General features: G+C 32.5%; 2 protein-coding genes across 2 annotated transcripts; both read right to left on the bottom strand.

The window, feature by feature from the left end:
- Nucleotides 1-7,659: 7,659 nt before the first annotated feature.
- On the bottom strand, nt 7,660-10,974 carry LOC146929902 (aluminum-activated malate transporter 2-like). The gene is made up of 6 exons (XM_085701599.1): nt 10,605-10,974; nt 9,778-9,918; nt 9,398-9,670; nt 8,847-8,959; nt 8,605-8,748; nt 7,660-8,279 (listed from the first exon to the last, which is right to left on the bottom strand). Exons 1-6 carry the CDS (start codon nt 10,888-10,890, stop codon nt 7,821-7,823), a joined length of 1,416 nt encoding a protein of 471 aa, XP_085557725.1. The 5' UTR covers nt 10,891-10,974; the 3' UTR covers nt 7,660-7,820.
- Nucleotides 10,975-18,517: 7,543 nt separating this feature from the next.
- Nucleotides 18,518-20,992, bottom strand: LOC146929901 (uncharacterized). Its single transcript, XM_085708261.1, has 4 exons — nt 20,165-20,992; nt 19,965-20,075; nt 19,324-19,875; nt 18,518-19,224 (listed from the first exon to the last, which is right to left on the bottom strand). Exons 1-3 carry the CDS (start codon nt 20,987-20,989, stop codon nt 19,597-19,599), a joined length of 1,215 nt encoding a protein of 404 aa, XP_085564387.1. The 5' UTR covers nt 20,990-20,992; the 3' UTR covers nt 18,518-19,224; nt 19,324-19,596.
- Nucleotides 20,993-23,299: the final 2,307 nt, after the last annotated feature.

Raw genomic sequence — 23,299 nt, 5'->3', positions numbered from 1 at the left:
GGAAATATATACATATCAAAAATTACTTACACATGAATAGAAGGCAAGCGGACAATGTACCAAAAAAAAAAAAAAGAAGGCAAGCGGACAACAAGTTACGCGTTAGGCCTTTTTGAATGGCAAAATCAATCTTCATAAGCACAAGATTCTTAGACCTAGGAGACATGGTGTTTCTATGCATGACCCTTTGAACTCTATGTAAAAGGTCAACAACCTCTAGTGCTAGGAAACCGAAAGTGTGCAAAGCAAATGGCATAAAAGCATGTTGATTGTCATAACATGCTTTCTTATGTTTGGCCAGGGCTGGCCTAAGGGCCAAGCAAGGGCTTTAGGCCTAAAAATTTTGGGTGCAAAAAAAAGGCCTCACAAAAATTAATTTGGTTATAAGTATATTGTATGACAGATAAATTACAGATATTTGCATAGCTTAACTGATTAACAAATATGCCTCAATTACTCTTGGTCATAAATTCAAACTTTGGTCTCCACAAAATTGATTTATATGTTAAAAAAATTAAAGGTCACATTACAATTTTTGCTTTAAGGCCTATTAATATGTTGGGCCGGCCCTGTGTTTGGCCACTTTGCTTGACGCATTTTTCCGGGTTGCATGTCCAACCATAAAAGTCCTGATCCCTAATCCAACAAGTGGTGAAACTCCAGTCAAGTTCAAACATGCATGTTTACCTCTTACCCATCCGTACACCATAACATCTACATGCCTAAGTTCGATCTTCTATCTAGTGTATCAATTAGAAAGTTCATAGGCGCCTCTTTGTTCATATATAAAATGTTTTTGAGCCTTCTATATTTTCCAATATAGACGCCAAATTAATGTTTACTATACTTTCTAGAACTTTAGTCCAATATATATATATATTTAAATTGGCCGTACATATGTACTTTTGTTTGACTGGTTAGTGTGTAATGTCTTCCACTTGCTTATAAAATATTTCAAAAAACTTCCACTAATATTAAAATTTAAAAAGTTAACCAAAATAAGTTGCTACATTGTATATAGACTACTTATAATCAGATTCTACATATATAGACTAATTACTTTACAATATATCTTCCACTTACTGTATATGTTGCATGAGTGAAAAACTGATATTCCACATATATGATAAGTGGAGTTGGTTATTTATTTTTGTACAAAAGTGATATATGCGATTACAAATCAAAGAAGGTCATAATTCATGGACTCTTGTTTTTCAACCAATGTGCCTTTATTTGTTTTCTTGTTTATTAAACAACCATGTATCAACCGTGGTGGAAAACAACTCAGTATCCACTTTTTTTTTATTAAAATCACTGTTTTTGCTTTTATCCCCACTTAAGTTTCTTGAGCATATACGTTCAATTATGCTTATTATAATATCTAACCACATTTCATGGGACTTCAACAAGATCACGTTGAGATTGAATCTATCAAATTAGTCGGTTATCGGACTGAATCACGAGTTTTCGAAAATAAAATATATATATATATATATAACTACACTAGCCCTAATTTGAAAATTAATGCTTCCTATTTAGGACATGTTTCCTCTCCTAGATCATGTACAATAAGTTCATTTATGTGATAAACACACATTTAAATAGACAACGCCATCTTGATGTTAAAAAAGGGATGTTTACAAAAATTGGTGATGGAATCTAAATGAGTGTTGAAATAAGTCTTTTTTGGATATTTACTAGACTCTAACCCGTGCGATGCACGGGTTTTTGTAGAGTTTCATATATAAAATATCAAATTGGCTATACTATTAATCGTAGAGTTACATTTAAACTAAGAAACAATCAAACTAAGTGACAATTGAGAGTGATCGACATGCACAATATCAAAGAAGCAAATTAACAACATTTAGTTTGCATCAACAAAAATGAATATGGAAATCAACAAAAATGAATATAGAATCAAAGTCATTACTTTGCCAAAACAAAGTAATGTTATAGTCGGTCTACTGTAATGATTTTTGCAAACAAAAATTCAGAACAAAAACTTCATGTAATATAATACAGGAAAAAGTGAAGTTTCTAATAAAAAAATTATCATATGAATCAGTCAAATTATCTACAATTTTAAAGATGCAACTTTAATATCGTAAATCATAGTTAGCGTACACACAAAAAAAATGAAAAAGAACTACTATCAATAAAGTTACTAAAAAATAACTGCTATGAGAGAGGTAACCGCTAGGGCGGTTGGGGCTTTAAAAAAATATTTTAGCCATGTATTTCATTTTTGGAAGCAACAATATTTCAACAAAAAAGAGAAGTGTCATAGTGGCTATACTTGTAAATTGGAGCATATGGTACCTGGTTCGATTCCTTGCAAACTCTTTTTTTCATAAAAATTACTCAGACCCACCAAAAAAGGCGGGATCAGAATTAGGGTAAACCTTTCAGAACTGTTTAACATTTATATATATTAAGATTTGGACACAATTATGGTGATGAGAAGATGGGGTACATTTGTTAGGAGTTTTGGAAGGCGTGGTGGTTTTTTTTTTTTGGAAGGGTTTTGGTGTGAATAGAGGACGGTATGTGTTTGAATTTTATATATGTGGTAATTCCCGATGAAGTTTTAGGTTTTTGCTCAAGTTTTTCGTTTTTGCAGGGTTGTGGGGGTTTAGCTTGGTTTGGTGTTGATTTTGGATCGAGAGGTTTGTTTTTTATTGGTATTGGTGGTAACCTTCGGACCTCGGTTGAGTTATGTCTTCGTTATGATGTACCGTGTATGGATTTTCTTTTGAGTGTTTTGTTATATATGACTTCTTTTGCTATATAATTTTTGTCTTGTTGATCTCTGTTCACCTCGGCAGGGACTTAGTTATTATAAATTTGTCGTTCAAAAAAAGTATGATATTCATTTTCTCTCTGTGGCATAAATATGATATCTATGTCCATCTCATATCCATGCAAGTATCCACTAGATAGGCTATCCACAGATTTTGAAGTATTCACAGATATTTACAAATATCCATGAATAATAATTTTTTTATAAATTGTTAAAAAAAATGTAATTACATAAAACTTAACCATAAAATTGTGTTACATTTGTTTTCTTCTTTTTAACAAATAATAATAGCCAATCTTCATACATTTCATGTCTAAACAAAAAAAATTAATCATATTAAAAAAAAATATTCGTTCTAGCTCCTGAACTGATGAAGAAGTTAAGTTGGTTAATCTATGATCTATTATGTTGTGTTTTATTATGTGTTCTTGTTGGATGCTTCGTTGTTGAATTATGTTTAATGTATGTTTTTGTTATTGTCTTGCATGGATTTAAATACTCTTTTGCATGTGTTGTTTTTTTAAAATGTGTATTCCCTGTGGAACGGTGGTTAAATGTCGTAGCTGCCTACTTAGTTAACTATCGTAGGAGAGCAAACAACAATTAATTAATGTTAGGGGTAATTTCAAGAGTGTCTGACATCAATTTTAGAAGCAAGAGCAATTTTTATTGAAAAATTAGGAGATCGATCAAATGTACAATAAAATTTTTTAAATACGTGTGAATGGACCAGTTTTTGAAGAGAAATAATATTTGTACAACAATTTTTTAACAATTTCTCTTTCACACTCGTATTATGTTTTTACTTTCTCTCTATTACTTTGGTTTTCTTGTCAATATATATTTTTCTTTGTAAAAATATGATTGTGCATTTGGTTGTCGAATAAATAGATGTTAAAATAATATTTCTCTTTTTTGAATGCGCTGGTTTTGTAGGGATATATGTCTAGGTGCGGGTAGCAAATAGAAACTTCTACTTTCTTCCCTGTTGTTTAAATGCAGATATTTTTCCCTTCTTTTATGTAACACCACTATCTAGCTTTGGATAATGTTTGGTTAATAATGAATACAGCTAAACTGGCCATAATGAGGTGATACGAAAATTTCATCACCACAATGACTGATTCATGACTAGATACGGTTCTCGAAAATTTCATCACCAAAATTGGTTGATAATGTTTGATTCATGACTATATGATAAAGAGATAAATATATTGTATTAACCAAAATAAAATAAAAAAGAGACAAATATATTGTTGATATTTTCTGTATTAGTTATCAACTTTTTCATTTATTTTACTGACGTGTGATTGTCAGCATAAATCCATGTACTTTATATAGAGAGAGTTAAAGAGGGATTATATTTGTACAGCTATTTTTGAAATAACTTGAAATAATGTTTGTAATACAGTTAAAACTCTATAAATTAATAATGTTAGGACCGGAGAAATTTATTAATTTAGAGAGTTATTAATTTATCGATAAATTAATAATTATTAATTTAAAGAGTTTTTAAGTAATTATACTGTACATACCAAACAAAGAGGTAAATTAGTCTATGCCTCTTAGAATTACGTTGCGGCGAACCTTGGGACTCAACGTAAATTAGTAACTACTGTGTTCATATGCATTGGAAATCAATAATGACTTTTGAAGTACAGTAAATGTAAACAAGATGAACAAATGTGTTCAATGTATTCTTAATATATTTTTTTTCAGTTTCTATGAATTATTAATTTATGATTTTCTTGGGACCGAAATTATAAAGGGATCTCCCGAAAAATTATTATTTTATTATTTTATCGAGTTTTTCAATTTTTTACATTGGCCCAAGTCGGGACCGGACAAATTTATTATTTTAGAGAGTTTATTAATTTACCGAGAATTAATTTAAAGAGTTTCTACTGTAAAAACAATAGAGAAAGAGAGTAAGAGCACAATGTAAATATAAAAGAGAGTTATCTTAAAAATTATCGTGAAATAGTTGTAAAAATATCATTTCTCTTAATTAAATGAGGACATTGATAGAAAAAGTTATTTTTAGCACAACAGAACAGATGCCCAAAAGAGGTAGAAAAAACTCAGAAATTACAGGCAGATTTTTAGACATGGTAGATATGGATATAATGAGTGTCTCAGAACACTCTCTTATTGAAAGTGTCTCTAATATCCACTTTCTTATTTAGTGAAAGACATGAAGATCTCAACACTTTAGAAATGACTCCTATATAAAGATAAAGCGGTGATATTCAATAAAAAATTGAGTGTTAGAAGTGATGGTAAAAACACCTCCGTGGATATATCATCAAAAAAAGACTCTAAAGAATACTAGGAGGTGTCTCCAAAATAAGAAGTTAACATATTTCAACTTAGAATTATAATAAGCTCGTAAATAATTTTGGATTGAAATAAGACACTTATAATCCAACGGACGAAGTATTGGAGTGTACTCCAAAAAAAAAACTCGTAAATATTAAATCGGAGAAACATTAGTATATATTTGGTATCACAGTAAATACACCAAAATACAGATACATCAAATTACAGTAATTCATTGTATTTTTCTAAAAATTATGCTTTATAATTTTTATAAAATCACGTAGATCATCGTGATTCTGATATATGTAACACGATAAATACATTTAAGAAAAATGTTTTCATAAGTAAAGGTGAAAATAGTGACCGAGTGACAGATTCTACAATCTTGTCTATATGTTAGATTTATGTCAGACCAAATCAAGCATAGGCTTGCAAAGTCTAATTCAATTTATTTCCACCGTTAATCAGAAGTAGAGCTTATTGCTTATTGCTTACGACTCTTAATTGTTAGGAAACATCAAAGCAAGTTCCATTTTAATTCAACAAATTAAATGGGCTGGTGTAAAGCTTTAATTATAACCCACTTACCATGACTCCACTTTTCTTTGCAGCATAAAAATAATACAATAGCAACAGAACATTGTGACATATAGTGAGTGATCAAAATTAAAAGCCATACCTTTGTGTATTAAACTAAACTTATTTATTTCAGAGGATCATGATAAGTGATGAATGAAATCAAGTTACTAATAATGATAACGACCGAAAGGTTTTCCTTACCTATCTTCCGTAGTGTACTTGCATCGTAGTGCGATTTAGAGTGCATGCATATATTTAAGTTTTTCTCTTCTTCTTTTCTTAGAAGTCAATTCTAAAATTTAATAAAATATTAGGTTATATTTTAAATAAAGGTCGTGCTAACAAGTGCACCTATGACACTTGTTAAAAAACTAAAAATGAAAATAAGTAATAAATTCATGGTAAAAAAAGTCAATTTTTAAAGTTTAGAAGTGTTAAATTAACACTTGTTGGCATTTTTCTTTAATGTTTGTAGCAGTTAGTATGGTTATCTCGTAATGCATTCTCACCCATTCATAGTGTATGTTCACTTTTGCTATGATAAAAATTAATTTTGAATGATTTCGTAAAATTGAGTTGAATCTAAAATGATTTATGAATGAATGTTGATCGTACCTGATCAGAAGGTGGTTGTCGGTGCTTTCTTTAATGCAGTGGTTCACAGTGGTGAAAGTATTTCAGTGAGCGTTGGACCAAATGGGGGTGTGTACCTGACACTCGGCCGCTCAAGTCAGTAGATGTTCAAAATCGGGGGTTTGAGAGTGAAAGTGATTCTACCTTGGAGACTGCGAGGAGCCTTTTATTTATAGAGGTGGGTGAATGCAGATCCGTTGTAATGGCACACGTGGGTCCGGCGATTACGAAATCGTGAGAAGTGTAACCGCCGGTGAGATATTCTCGCAAACGTGGAAAAGAGACGTTACTTGGGGGGGGGGGGGGGGGGGGGGGCGGCGGCGGCGTTGAATGGCTATGTTGGTTGTTGGTATGGGAGGAAGAACAAGTGAGGAACTGTTGCGCTTTACTTCATCTTATTGTTTTATAGGTTAATGTAAGCGACATGTGGATCTGACTACTTTATGCTTCATCAAAATACAATGTTTCTAGTTCTTATAACTACTTACTTTCGTTGGATCAAACCAACAATGACGATCACTCAACTATATTTTGGCATAAGGAAGTTTCTTTAAAAGTCAACCTTTTCGCTTGGCGTTTGATTCATAAAGGTATACCAACGACAGACAACTTAATTAATTGCAGGGTGTTGCAACCAAATACTAATTTTTGTGTGGCCAATTGCGGCAATGAGGAGGATATTAACCATCTTTTTCTATCTTGCAACTTCTTCGACAAAGTCTTGTTTGGTATTTATAACTGGTCAGGTTTATCTACGGTTCATCCAGCTCAAGACTCAGAGCATTTACTTCAATTTGAATCAATTGATGACTTTTCAAAGAATGTTCGTAATGTTCTTCATTTGATTTGGCTTTCTTGCGTCTAGATCATTTGACGTGAAAGAAATTCACGAGTTTTTAATTAAGGAAGGATTCTCCACATCATCTTACAGAAAAAATTAAGTTTCAATCTTTCTGATAACCGAAAACAAATCATCCAACTTTTTCTTTCTCCAATTATATAAGTAGTATTACTTGTAAAACTTAAGTGAACAAGCTTATATATTTTTGGAGTTCCCAGATCACACGTAAAATAATATTGCTTGAGAATTTGATCAAAGTTCTAGTTCAGTAAATTTAAGTTGCTTAATTAATCATACTTGTGTTCTTCATACGCTAGTTATTAATATTACCTTTTTTAAATAAAACGTGAAGGTGGACATGGGAATCAAATGATAAGTTCCTGTAACTTACTAAAACAAAACGTCAATATGTTGCAAATAACTATTGCATATTATATCAGAATCAAAATATTGCTTACAAAATGACAAATGAATACCAACCACATAATGGAATTAAAATAAAAATATCCTCATTAACCATTAAAAACTCAGTACAAAATGTTACTAATTATTAGGGTATACCAACATGGTATTTTTTTTTTTATTTATTTAACTAACAAAATTAAATTATGTCTCTTGATTAGTCATATACATGTATATCAACAATCAAATTTTGTTACATTTATTACATTTTGAATCTTCAACTATAATAACCACATGTGAGTTCTCAATCTTAGGATCTGGTTCAGCACATTCACATGTTGGAGATTGTGACACTTCTTTAGGTGATTTTTCATCTGTTTCATCAACATCAAAATTTATGAGTGAAGCAAGAACATTAGCAGAATCAGCTATTTCCTCAGTGCAATCAACAATATCAATCAGTAATGAAGCAACTGTCGCAGCTGGTATAACTGATAAAAGATCTGCTTCTTTCCATAAACTTGATTGAAGCAACGAGTTAAGGCTTTTTACTGCGGCTTTTGCGTTCGCAACGTGAGTTTCTGGTGATGACTTTCTTGTCATTGTTTTTATTGATGAACTCATTTGTTTCAAAGCCATGCTTGATTCTAAGCACATTTCTGTGCATAGTTCTTGGATTGTACTACGAATTTCGTGTGATCCCTACATAAGATACAACAAAAAATCACGTCAAATTAATAAGCATGCGCTCGATAATTTCTTGATATTCTCAATATGCGAAGATCTAAATTTAATTAGTGTTTAATCTTAGACTATGTGTCTAGTTTGGATTATTTATGGTCATAATTTCCTTGCATTCACATGGTAAGTAGCTCAGAATCATTGGATCAAGATCAGACAATCAATTTTTAGTATACTTGAGATCATGGCCGTCTGATGTTAATCTAATGACTCTGAGCTACCAGGCTTTAAAGATTGACTAGACTTTATAAATGCATATTTTAGATTTATGGTATATGATGTATACTTTGGTGTCAGAATTGAGTTGTTCCTTTAGAGCTTCCATTCGATATGCACATTGACGAGAAAGTGCACCAATTTTAAGGTATTGATTCCAAGGGTGACGAAATTTGAACTTGCCATGACCTGGTTCCCATCTTGCAAAATTGGCCTATAATAAAGTAAAGATAAAATTTTATTAGACATTTGCCATAAATAAAATTTTCACATATGAAAAGAAATGTGTAACAACAACTTTAATTTACCCACCAGTGACTCATCATTGCTTTTAGAATTTAGAATGCTTTTATAACCTTCAAGAAATGTCTTTTTATCTTTAGATTCTTCTTCCTTTGTTGTTTTGAAATACTCACCTACAAATGCTGCAAAAAAAAAAAAAAAATACATGTTTATATGTGACATATAATTGTATTAGACATGTTACATGTGTAATTACTTCATCTACTTCAAAATAATAATCATTTAAGGTTTATGTACCATTTTTAAGAAAATGATTAATTGTGTTGATTTTAATGGTAAAATAAGTATCGTTTACCAAAATACTTTTATTAATCGTAGTTAGTGAAGTAGTTAAGTTAGATGAAATTCAATAAATAAGGATATATAATAGTGAAAAAAATAATAAATGTTATATTGATATTCTAAATTGACAATTATTCTGAGACGCATAAAAAATGCTTAAAAGGCAATTATTTTGAGACGGAGTGAGTACGAAAATAAATTGTTTATAGACATAATTTTTGGTATAGTAAAATGTAATTTATAATAAGTTCATAGACATAATTTTGATTAAATCTAACCTTCTAAGAAGTTACCAAGTATTTCCAACTTGATAGCAATTGAATCATGCAACTCTTCACCAGCCCAAACAGGACAAACAAAAATGGAAATCATAACACAAGCAGAACCTCCAAGAAAAATGGTGGATAACCTCTTATGAGCCATTTGTAATACTTCATCATCACGAAATCCAGATACAGATATTAAAGAGAATGTCAAGATAAATATAAGCATCCCATAATCATATCTTGATTTCACTTTGGGAAAGAACCTTATAAAAGATGCTATAGCAGCTGCAAAACCAAAAATAATAAAAACATTATGTTAATTTTCTCATCATTCATTTAATTTTCCAATATCTTTATTATTAGATTTTTTTGGTAATTATGTTTTTGTTTACCTTGTAGAAATACAAAGAATCCAATTAGAATTGGTTCCCCTGTCTCTCCAGATAAGCTAGCCAAGTAATGAGCCCCAACACCTAAAGCACCAGCTACCAATGTTGCCATTGTCCTATTCAAACCTTTTCCTAAAGTAGCTCCTAAAAATGTGACATATTATATATATAGTTAGTACAACAAATTAAACAATTAATACACAAAATGAAAGCATATTACTAAGAGCATCCTCAATGGATAAATCGGTTTTTGAGTATTTAAATACATGTGTAAACATTATTCATTTATAATTTTATAATAATAATACTTAATTGACACTCAATTTCTTCAATCAACACAAAATATTTCTACTAAATGAGTTTACTAAGACTTTTATATCAATTTATTTTTTGAGGGAACTTTTATATCAATTTATATCATTATATTTTAATGTTAAAAAATAGTGCAACTAGCATAGAAAGAAAGTATTTAAAATAGAGTTTCTCCTTAATTCTCTTTTATTTTTTTTCCAACGGAGGTATCTATTAGGTACCATGTCTTACGAAACTAAGACTATTCCATTGAAATGATCAAAAATCTATTAAACCAAATGAAATATACTTTTTATAAAATAAATAAATATTTTTTATGGAAAACAAAAGGGCAGCTTAGTGTAATAGGCTTCCACCAGGTGGGAGCATGGAAAGGGTAGAGAAATGTGCCACCGTTTGCACCGAGATATGCCTTAGTTTGATTTTGAAAAGAAAAAAAAATGAAATTTAATGTATTTATAGTGTTGTACTATTGTGTAGAATATGGTAAAAGATTGTGCTTAATTATGCAAACTCACCAACTGTGTACTCAAAAACCACCACCACAGTCATCACTGCCCACATTGCTGAAAGACCAAAATTTTCATAAAGTGGTTGATAGTAGTAAAATAGAGACACCAAAGAGATTGCAAGTCCAACTTTTAGTGAATGAATCACTTTTCTTGGGTCATCTTGTGCTATCTCTTTTGATAACCTACAAATGCATAGCACCTTCTTCATAAGAACCTTTGGAAAAGCTTTTATTTGCTTCCATACTCTAACTAGTACACATGCTTTCTCTTGGTCCATGTTTGGAGACACCATATTGTATGCACTAGAAGAAAATTATGAGAGGAACAAAAGACTATTGAAGATGTTGTGGAAATGCTATGCAACTTAGATTTTCTTGTAGTCACCTTAAATGTTTGTAGGTATATATAGAGAGAGGGCCAAGACAAAGTACCTGATTGAAGTTTTCAAGAATAATAATTTAATGATATAAATTTGGATTAGTGGTCGAACGCGGGTTGGTCCAGTTAGTAAGAAATTGACTCGTATTTCGTAAGATGTGAATTCAACTTCTGCTGTTAGCATAAGGATATCATTGATAGATTATTTGTAAGTATCATTAGTAGCGTTTCGCTTCTTTACGTCGAAAGATTTATACTGAGTTTGATGAATCTTCTGGACTCAACTCACTTAAACTTTTTACACAAAAATAATAATAATATCATTAGTGGATTAAACTGTACGGTTAGAGTACAATTACAAAGACATTTCTGATTACTAAAGTGGATTGAACTATTTAAGGTGGGAAAGCTATGATTATTGTCATAAATCTTTGAATAAAAAATATTACAATAATTAATTTGGTGTTATACGACAAAAAATGACAATGATGTGCATTTTATGAGACGTGTGTGGATGTTATTACACATTGCAAGTAGCTAGCCCAGAAGTCTTGAAATGTTAAAATCAAAAGGTGGTGACACTTGGCTATGTCAAATTAGGAAAGAAAAAATAAGTGACTATAGCCACTTGAATTAAATGAAGGTGTAAAAACTGAAATTGTATAATTGGAGTACAGCTAATGGTAACTAGATCACACGCAGTAATGTTATAGATGATTACTCTAACTTGCTCTATATTCTGAAAATATTCCCTTATGTGAAAAAGTGATTGTATCATAGATAATAACTTGATAGTGATAAATTTATGATACGTACTGTATCATCTTGAATATATGATATTGATCATTTATTTAACTGCATGATTGTATGAGATTGTGATTGCAATTTATCTAAATTTTAAGATGATATTAATTTTATCTGCAATCGACTATTCGGATCACACTTTATATGTTCTAGTTGATAATCACCCGCAATCTGACTAATTCAGCTGTATGATTGTATGAGATTGTGATTGCAACCATCTAATTTCTAAGATGATAATAATTTTATCCAAGTTTTAGTTGGTCACCTGCAATCAGACTATTCGGATCACACTTCATATGTTCTAGTTGATAATCACCCGCAATCAGACTAATTCAGCTGTATGATTGTATGAGATTGTGATTGCAACCATCTAATTTCTAAGATGATAATAATTTTATCCAAGTTTTAGTCAGTCACCTGCAATCAGACTATTCGGATCACACTTCATATGTTCTAGTTGATAATCACCCGCAATCTGACTAATTCAGCTGTATGATTGTATGAGATTGTGATTGCAACCATCTAATTTCTAAGATGATAATAATTTTATCCAAGTTTTAGTCGGTCACCTGCAATCAGACTATTCGGATCACACTTCATATGTTCTAGTTGATAATCACCCGCAACCAGACTAATTTAACAGCATGATTGTATGAGATTGTGATTGCAATCCATCTAAATTCTAAGATGATATTAATTTTATCCAAGTTCTAGTCGGCCACCCACAATCAGACTACTCGGATCACACTTCATATGTACAATATCAGACATAACGAGTGTGTCTTGTGTTGGAAAGTCTCACGTTGTACATATGACACCCAACCCAAATTCTAAGTGTGTATATGTTTGGATGTGCAACACGATTGTGAAAACAATGGCGACTTAGAAGCTTTGGTTTTTAGCTTCTGAAAATCACGGCATCTTTACCTTAGAAATCAGGCAAATGCACGACAAAACGAAGCTGAACCAAACATATGCTAAAATTATATTAATTTGAGTCTATTCAAGATTGGTTCGACACTCACTATCTAATCATTTGAGTCCCTCTTCAAAGTCAGGTCCTAACTATGAGGAGGGTGTGTCAAGAAGTCCTACATCGAATAAGAAGTCCTCACTCCACAAGCAGATTTTGTAAGTGTTGAGTAAAATTTGATTTTAAGTTTTAAAACTATTTCGTACGAATAATATGGATCATGGTATAAAGGCTTAAAACTCAACTCAATTCATTGTCCTCAATCTTTCAGAGAATCAAATCACATCAAATTGAGGTTACAGCCTTACAGGGACCCCTAAGGTTCACATCTGGTAATTAAAGATTTTGCTAACCATACAAAATAATTTGTAACTTACTATCATTTTGATCAACAATTCATCTTCAAGATCTTGTATAACATTTTCATGAAAAGGACTAGTCTTCATTTATTCAAATTGAATTAATTACATAGGGATATCCTGTTTATTTTTTCCTTAGTATGTCATTGTTCTATATTATTATTGCAAGAAAATAAACTTATATATATTATTGCAATAGTTGCAGTTTGTCAATTGAAAAAACATATTCCCATATGAGGTTGTCGATAGAAACAAATAATGTACAATGGATGCATTCCTAAATTTGTGACATTTTTTCCCTTTTACTAGCATCTAAAAATATATAGTCATATTTATCCAAAATTCAAGTCACACTCAATGATAGTGATTAATGAGTTTTGCATCCAAAAAAAAAAAAAAAGAGCCCGATGAATATGATATGAGTTGTACAAACAAGAGCCAAAAGAAATTTCATCAAGATATTGACAATTGTAACAGAGAGAATAATCATCATGCACAAGCTTCAAATTATGTATTTTAACATCAAAATCTAATTTTTTTAAATGATATGTGACAACACATTGCAAATTAAATTCTAAAATTAAAATATTAAAATCATATGATATATATTAATTGTTCAAAGTGAATGGAGGATATACTTCTGATTTCTGATATAAGTATAAGTTATAATAATCTTTATGGAGTTTTAAGCAATATTCAATTATTTACTAGCATGTGTGTTTCCACCTAAAAAGAAAATAAATGTAATATGAAATCCTCATTATAGCATTTTATTCCTAATAGGCATACTAAAAAAGTGTATGACAAATAGACATCTTGGATTATTATAAAAAAAAATGGAATTTTTTGTTTTGGATTTAATGACAAATAGACATCTTGGATTTGAATGTGTATTTTTCTAAGGAAAATTGCAGGCGTCAGTGTGAGTTGTAGTCGTATGAAAGATATGAAAATGATATTTGGTTTCAAACATGGAGATCATTTGACACTTTTTATTTTTCTTTTCATGGTTCAAGTTTTAAATAATTATTTTTTTTACTTTATTTCATGAGTTTATGTGTCCATTAGCTAGAGAGGATCTTAACCTTTATATTTTTTTTCTTCCTATTACAACATCAACTTATCATATCTCTCTTTTATTTCATGAGTTGATGAAGAGTGTATTGATGTTTGCAGGTTAGGTTGGATCGGATTTTGCCAAATATATTATTCAATCCAATCAATATTTAGGGTATAAATTGGATCCAAAATCCATATTTTTCTGTCAAATCCAAACTAATTAACCCTGTCTATTGATGAACGAGTTGGTGTGTGGGTTATCATGTCGTAAAATATAGCTTTTTGAAAAAATTCAAAAAATTATCTGATTAAATTACATTATTTTTCTTGAAAATTCAAACATTTATACTAAATTCGATAATTTGAAATTTTAGCACTTGAATTTAGTTAGTTGAAATATCCAATTCAAACACATTGAGTATAAAATTTCAAAAAAGAATTTAGTATATTGCATAATATATGAATTTTAGTTGGTAGAGACATTGTATAATATATGTAAGGAACGATGTTTGAATTTGAATTTTCCATTTATTCACCTTAAGGTGAAATTCTAGTCAATATACTACTTAAAATAGAATAATCATAAATACTATCTATATTATCTTAAAATCATTGTACTTTTTTATAGGTGTCCATTATTATTGTAAATGAGTATATGGTGTATGTGAAGAGTGTCCAAGGTGTATCCAAAAAAAAAAAAAAGGTTTTCCATATAGAGAAAAGATAACTTAACACAAAATAATTGACACAAATACAACACCATAGGCCGTTTAGAAATATCACTGAGTTGTCACCGATGCCGAACCATCGAGACTGGCGTCCGTGCTCGATCTCCCTCTCACACACTCGACCTCTCACTGGCGACCAACCACCTATATTGGTGTCGTCTCCGTCTTTCTCTCTCTAGTCTTTCTCACACCTTTGCAAGTCTCTCTTTATAGTTCCTGAGTTCTCTCTTTCTCTCTCGCCCACCGCCTTCGCTCTCTTTGACCTCCCGATTTGTATCGTCGCGGACCCATTAGTGGTGGTGAAAGTGCAAGAGATATTCATTATAGGAGGTGGTGGCGGCAAAGAGGAAGAGGAGTGTTTTTTTTCTGGTAGAAGATGAGACGGCGAGATGGGAGGGAAGACGAAGGTCGGAGTGTAAACTGTTTTAGAGAGAGTGTGCAGACAAGATGAAAGAGAAGAGCGAAAGAAAGAGAAAAAGAAAAAAAAAGAAAAAAATACGATATAAAAAATATAGTGTCGTATTTGTGTCAAATTTTTTGTGTCATGTTATCATTTATCTTTCTTAGAATACTCCTATATGTTATATGATCCGTCTCGTACATGTGTTATGTAAATGTCAGACATTGAAACGTTTTTTTTTTTGTGTGTGTTTAACCTTCTAGTTCTTAGGAAAATGACCTCTAGTAATCCGGAGTTAATCTGTTATATCAATAAAGTTTGGTTAAAAATTATTTCATCCATTTATCGAACTTGGATTCTTCCAAAGAACAATTCATCTTATGATGGAGTTCATTAGCCACTTCAGTTCAGTTATTTGATTGATAGTTTATAACATGTTTTATTTAATAAAGAAAACAATTGCCATCGTTAGATAAAAATACATTTTAAGGAATTAAAAGACGTTCTCTTTTTTCTTCTTGTCAAACCCTAACCATCACCATTTTTCTTCTTCTTCTAGATTAACAAAAGAGTGGTGGTTTATGGTCAATTTTGACTCAAAGTCACCCCTTCAAATAGTTTTTTCTTTATCTTTTAGTTCAACAAGTGAGTTTCACTTACTTTTAATCTTCATTCACATGTTTTTGTGATTCAATGTCTTAGCACGTCATTGTTTGTTACGATTTTTTCGTCTTTTTGCGGTGTTATTTTGTTATCGTCTTAATACGGTTTTTATTTAACTTGGATTGAAAGCTTAGCTTGAATATATATGTAGGTTAATGCAATTGACGTGGATCTTGTAAGTTTGCTTACAAATTCAACTTTTTTGTGTTTAGTGATTTTGAATTTGTGTTACATCCATGTTGAATGAAGTTGTTTATTTTTGAAAGAAAAAAAAAATCTATGAATTGAATGCTCTGATATTCTAGAATTCTGCAATGGCGTGTTTCTTTAGTTGGAGGCATTGATTGTAACTCTTGTTAGGTAAATATTATTAAGCAAGGTTATTGCCAAAATTTCATATGAGAAATTGCATGAATGAATTTTCATTTGTCTTTTTGGAACAAAATAACAGTGTACGTGATCTTTCTAAATACATTTTTTCCCTACTTTGTAACTTGTTATCCTCTTATTTCAAAATAAGAGTTTGCATAGTTACGTTCAATTTCTATTTGGCAAAACCAAAACAGAAAATGGTTTAAAACATTATGACAATCACGCTACATTCTTGAAGAAAGCAAAAATTATGTTCCTCTTTGCCCTTAGGACTGAAACAAGGATCCGGTGCTGATTTTTAAAAATAAAGAAAAGTAGATAGAGGTTAGATATTGAGGCATATATATTAGTTTTATGTTTCTTTTTTTATCAAATTAACCTGAAAATTAACAAAAAAAAAAATTAACATTGACTTGATCATGGACAAAGATGTCGTAACAAAAAGGACCATAAATTTTTACCAAGAGGATCATAGAGTTTTGAATGATTATTAAACATTAACTTACAATGGACAACTTATCAAAGCGGGATTTGAACGACACTAGTGTGTTAGTGTCACATTTGGAGTCTAGCAAGGTTTAGGGTCTTTAGGGTCCTTTAAGAAGAGTATAATGTTTTATAAATGACCTAATTTGTAATTATTTGTGATAATTGTATTCGGCTCATTGATTGATCTCATTGAGATCCTAATTTGTGTCATTGGTAATCCATCTATGAATAATGAGAATCCTAATTGATCATCACCTAATATATATGTTATAATCCTCAATATATATACCAGACATAACACATATTATTTCTTTCTCATTTGAAGGGTGCTTGAGGCATAAAATTCCATGAGGAGAAAGAACCATCCGACAATAGATGCTCGTTAGTTGCCTCTCTTTCTTTTTGTTTCAAGATTACTACTGAGAGATTATTATTGATAGATCCCAATATCACTAATATCTTTGTTAAATGAACATATCATTGAGGGATCAGACTAGTTCTAATAGTGGACACTACTATTTTAAGTAAATTTTAGGCTTAAATATGAAAAAGGTCCTTGTAAGTTGGCGCATTTTTGGTTTTCGTCCCTGTAAGTTTTTTTGTTGCGAAACAACCCCTGTAATTACCAAACGTTTTGGATCTAGTCCCTGCCGTTCATATCCGTGAAAAAAACGTTGACGTGGCTAACGGAGCAATACGTGGCACTTCGTGAGTTGGCATTAGTTGATGACTGGGATTAGTATAGGGACTAAAACCAAAAACGCAATTTACCATAGGGACTGAAACCAAAAACGCAATTTCAATTTTTGAATTTTAAAAACTTAAAATCCCATCTTCCTCCTCTCTCTCTCTCTCTCTGGTCTTTCTTCCTTCTTCCTCTCGCTCACTCTCTGTCTCTCTTCTTTCCTTCAACAATGTCTTCTCATTCTATTTATCAATCATCATCTAATGAGTTGCCAATTTGTGGTTGCAACAAAACCATGAGGATGTTCATATCCAATTCAAGTGAAAACCCTAAAAGGAAATTTTGGAAATGCCCAACATATAATGTGAGTTTGCCGTTGTAATACTTGGTTTTTTTTGTTATTTTCACACATTTTAATTTGTTGCATATGTTTGTTTTCATCTCAGGCCGGTAATAGTTGTAAGTTGTACATATGGGATGATGAGATTGAAGGACATCCTCCATATGTCTGTCCTGTACCAGTACAAGCAATTGAAGCATCATCATCTGAATTGAAGAAGCTTCCTTGTGACTGCAACTGTGAAGAGGTAATGAAAGATTTTACCATGCTGATGAAAGAGATGGGAATCAAGAAAAATGAGAAGTTGAAGAAGAAGCTTGAGCAGTCAAGGAAGAAGAGCAACCTGTTTATGATTTTGTTAATCTTATCTTGGGTATTTTTTGCTTTGTTTGTAATGAATTTAAGCTGAATGGTTAAGTTGTCAAAACTATGTTGAAGTTGTGTATTTTGGTTTGTAATGGTTTGGTTTGTAATGGTTTGGTTTATTTCCTTTGGAGTTTGATTGTAATTGAAACATGAGTTTTAGTGGTTCAATTGAATTAATGGAAGGATGTTTGTTTGTTGCACGTTAAAGTATTTTGTGTGCTGAATTTGATAACAAAAAAACATGATTAAGTACTAACAAGCAAATAGATAACAGTAGCTAGGCATTAACCTGCCAAATTGATTGTCAACTACATGTCATATGGCTATTAACAAAAGCCAGGTTACATCAAAACATGGAAAGGTTCATAGCAAAATTACCTAGATATTAAGTAGACATGTTTAAGGGAAAACAGAATTAGACATAAGGTAGACATGTTCATAGCAAAATAAAAGCCTATTGCAGGTCTTGTGTCATCCCCAAAATAAAAGCATAGACATGTTCATAGCAAAATAAAAGCTTAGTTGTAGGTCTTGATCTACTCTGCAGGTCTTGTGTCATCCTCATTCACTCCTTCTCCTTTCTTGAACTTCTGAACATTGTCCCTCCCCTTTGCAAGTGCTGTAAGCAGATCTCTAGTGACCAAATGTAACTCCTCTGGGGGCAAGTTTCTTAGTCCAGCCATCATTTGTTCTGTCTGATTTTCTGATGGATTTCCAACACTCATGACCCTTTTGCCTCGAACCTCTGCTATTTTCTTATCCCAGTTCAACAGTTCATCAATCATTTGTTTCACTACTTCATTGCTTTGAGGTGGTGGCAATGCCTTCAGTCCATCCATTATGATGTCCACATCATTGTTTTGATTTGTTGCTTGAGATGACTGAATGATGCTGGATTGAGTGGGCAGAGTGTTGTTTGATAGAGTACCATCTTCAATTTGTTCATCATCAACTTGAGCAGTTGGAGCATTTGGAACTTCAGTTGTAATTGGAGAGGTAGCAACAGCTTCCTAATCACATTGCAACAAAATTTATAAGAAAAAAACCAGTATTATTTAAACCAAAGTCTTCAGTTATTCATAATGTATTAACCTGCATAATACACTTACATTTATTACATTCTGAGAGCTACTACCTATTTGAGGTAGTTTCCTAGACCTTTTTACTGGCATGTCAGCTGGATGAACCTGATCATCAATTACCAAAGGTTGAGATTGAGTACTTCCAGCTCCAGAGACCTTGACAGTCTTCAATTTCCTGCACCTATTACTCCTCCTAACAGTTTTCTGAGTCTGAGTATTCTGCTTAGTCTTCTTCACCTAAGTTAACACAATTGTATTAGTTTATAATTCCTTTTTGCTTTGTCTATATAAATGCTTCATTTAAAGAGTTGAACAATACTTAACTGGTTTAGGAGGGGGATTCTTAGCAGATGTCATAACTGAGGACACATTTGGTTGAGATTGACTAGCCTCAAAAGCTGCTGCAAGGTTTGCAGCAAGGGCTTCAAATTCTGGGTCTATATCTGAAAGGTTTCCATCAACATTAGCATTTGAGGAACTTGCAGTTGGGTCATTCACTTGAGGAACTTGGGATGATTGATTACTTGGGCCATTAACATTAGCATTTGAAACTGAAGGTTGTTTTCTTTTAGACTTTCTCTGTGATAAGAAAAAAAAGTTAACATCAAATACATTCATCATGTCCTAAACATGAATATATTATAAAAAGGTACGAAGAGTAAATTTACCTTTCTTTTAGCAGCTTCAGGGTCAGTCACTTGAGGAACTTGGGATGATTGATTACTTGGGCCATTAACATTAGCATTTGAAACTTCAGGTTGTTTTCTTTTAGGCTTTCTCTATGATAAGAAAAAAAAGTTAACATCAACTACATTCATCATGTCCTAAATATGAATATATTATAAAAAAGTACTAAGAGTAAATTTACCTTTCTTTTGGCAGCTTCAGGGTCAGTCACTTGACTAAGGCAACTTCTCATATTGTGTCCATTTTTGCCACACTTGGTGCACCTATAACATGTAGTTGTCCTTCCCTTGTTAGGATCCTCATCTGGTTCCCTTCTTCTGAGTTTTTTAGGCCTACCAGGAGCTCTTTTGTATGAGGGAGGAAGCATCTCCTCAACCTCCACTTCAGGCCACATGTCCTCTCCATTTATAGGGCTCACATTGTTATCATAACATTCAATATATTTAGCCTTAGAGTAATAAGCATCTACAAAGTCTTCAGGTTTTTGCTGCCTATACCCTAATGCAGCTACTGCATACCTACAAGGGATACCCACAAGCTCCCAAAAATTACAGCTGCAACTTCTCTTGGCAATGTCAACAATGAATATATGTTTACTTTGAATATGCCCCACCTGAAATATCTCAGCCTTGGACCATATAGCAGTCCAGTTACCACTCTTCTCAACCTCTTTATCTAACCTATATCTAGGCTTAGGGCATATATTTTGATTCCACCTATCAAGTTTTTGTCTCAGAACAGAATTCCTATTCATCAAATAATTCCTTATCCATTCACACATTGTTAGCACAGGTTTGTCCCTAGCTACTAATATTGTGCTATTAAAAGCTTCAGAAATGTTGTTCATTAGCACATCACACTTAGGATAAAAAGAAAATGCATGCTTACACCAAGATTTGGTTGGGAATTTCATAAGCCAATCATAGGCACCCTCATTGACAGCTTTTAACTCCTTCATCTTGGCCTCCCACTCTTGAAAATAAGTAGCCTTAGCAGCTCCCATCATAAGGTCTCTAATTAGTGTACCTCCTCCAAATTTCTTCTTGAAATTGGCATTAAATGCCTCAAGCACATTCTGTGTTCCACACTCTCAAACAATTCATCAAAGACAGCCATCAAACCCTATGATTCATAAATGAAAGCAAGGAACAAAGTAAGTAAAAATACATGGAATTAAGAATGGAAAAAATTTTAATAAAAAAAAAATTAATAAAGGAACAAATTAAATAAAAATACACAATTACCTTATGTTGGTAAGAGATGAAAACCCATCTCTTGTCTTGACCAATATCCTCCAATAATAAGGTTAAAAACCACCTCCAAGACTCCTTTGTTTCAGTTTCACAAACACCAAAAGCTAGTGGATAATATTGATCGTTTGGGTCCCTAGCTACAGCAATTAAAAGTATACCTCCATATTTGGTCTTCAAATGGCATCCATCTACACCTATGAAAGGTCTACAGGCAGTAGTAAACCCTTTTTTGATACCATCAAAACTGAAATAAAAGGATGAGAACCTTGGTTGTAGTTGTGGACCAAGCCTTTCCATGTTGATCTTGCATGTGTTTCCTCGATTAACCCTCTGCAATTCAGCTGAGTACTTCCACAACAGGTTGTACTGTTTTGCAGCATCACCCTCAATCTTCTCCTTTGCAATTGCTTTGGCCCTCCATGCTCTGTTCATGGTTATGCCCACAGCGTGTGTGCTAGCCATATCAGTTACAATACTTTCCAGAGTCAGATTATCCTTATCATTTGTTGACATCTTCTTGAACACAACTTTTGATACCCACTTTGAAGTTGCAGATCTATTCAAAGTTGCCCTGCCACACGTGTGCGGTCCATACCACCTTTTCACTCTAAAAGTGTGCCTATCCCCCACTTTACTTACAAGGGCCCAAAAACCACATTTGACCTTGCATTCTACCCTTACTCTCTCTCTATCATTTTTAATAAATTTTATTTCCCACCCATTTAAAACTGACCACTCAATAATAGCCTCCTTAAATTGAGCCAATGATATAAACTCCAACCCCACTTTAAACTTATAACTCTTTGATAACTCCTCCATCCTAAACTGGTCATATCTTGGTTCCTTTTCATCACCTGATGCATCAGGGTCACTACTATCAAGTTCCTCACTAACATACCCAACATCCAAATCATCTACAACAGATGATGATGAACCAGGAACACAACTCATCACATTCATCCTTCTACTGTTATCATCCATTGCATTGGTCCTTCTAGGAGGAGGAGGAGGAGGAGGTAGAGGAAGGTCCTCACCATCAACTCCAAACCCATCATCCAAACCCAGTGATCTTTCCTCCTCACTATCATCAAGTCTTTCACCAGCATGTTCATCTTCACTACTCTCAATTTCATCACCTGAGACTTCATCTCCAACATCATCTTTTGCACCAGAAACTTCATCTCCACCATTAACAAATCCTCCAAAAACATCAACTGCAGCATCACCAACAACTCCAGAAACACTACTAGGACCTCCTCCAACATTGGCTCCTACACTCCCTATCACTGAATGCTCAACATATATGTGATCCTCACGCTTGTTTTGGATAACATAATCGGCAATCCTGTCAGTGTCATTGTCATCAATAATCCTAACATACTTGTCCTCCTCATTGATATACCACCATAACCGATACTTAAGATGATCATCATATCCAAACTCCTTCAAAATACCAGTGGCTTCAAAATAGCTCCACCTGTCTTTATCAATATCATTAAACAGATTCTCGTTCCCCCCTTTGTAATACAAAAGAAAATCCCTTACAAACACACCCCCATGATGAAAAACAACGGACACAGACATCCCTGAAAAAGTTCATTAGGACTAAACTAGTTAACAACACAGACATCAGAACAGACAAGAACAATATTTAAACTACAGCAAAACAACAAAAAAACAATAAAAAACAACGGCGATTCATATATATCAGATACTATAAACACTAAACCAAGAAAAAACCAAAAACAGAGTGTGAAAAAGTTTGTTTACCTTCAAAGATCAAAACACAACTGTTTAATCTTCTTCTTCAACTATCTAATGCCTTCGATCACCGTCGTATTCACAAATGTTAACGTTTCTCCGTCGTTTTTCGCCGTCGATTTCAGCCAAAACCGCTTCTTCTCTCACCGGAAGTTGCTGCTGCCTTTCTAACTTCAGAAAATGAAACCCTAAAACACAGGGACGAAAATGAAAAATGTAAGGCACTTTTTCAATATAAAGGGGGGAAACCACACACTAATGCCATCTCATCAACTAATACCTAGTCAGCAGATGCCACGTAT

This window comes from Medicago sativa, chromosome 4, assembly GCF_051527215.1.
Source record: "Medicago sativa cultivar Bolivia chromosome 4, Bolivia_mono, whole genome shotgun sequence".
Lineage (NCBI taxonomy): Eukaryota > Viridiplantae > Streptophyta > Magnoliopsida > Fabales > Fabaceae > Medicago > Medicago sativa.
Note: the sequence above shows the minus strand (reverse complement) of the source record. Positions and strands in the feature narration are given on the sequence as shown.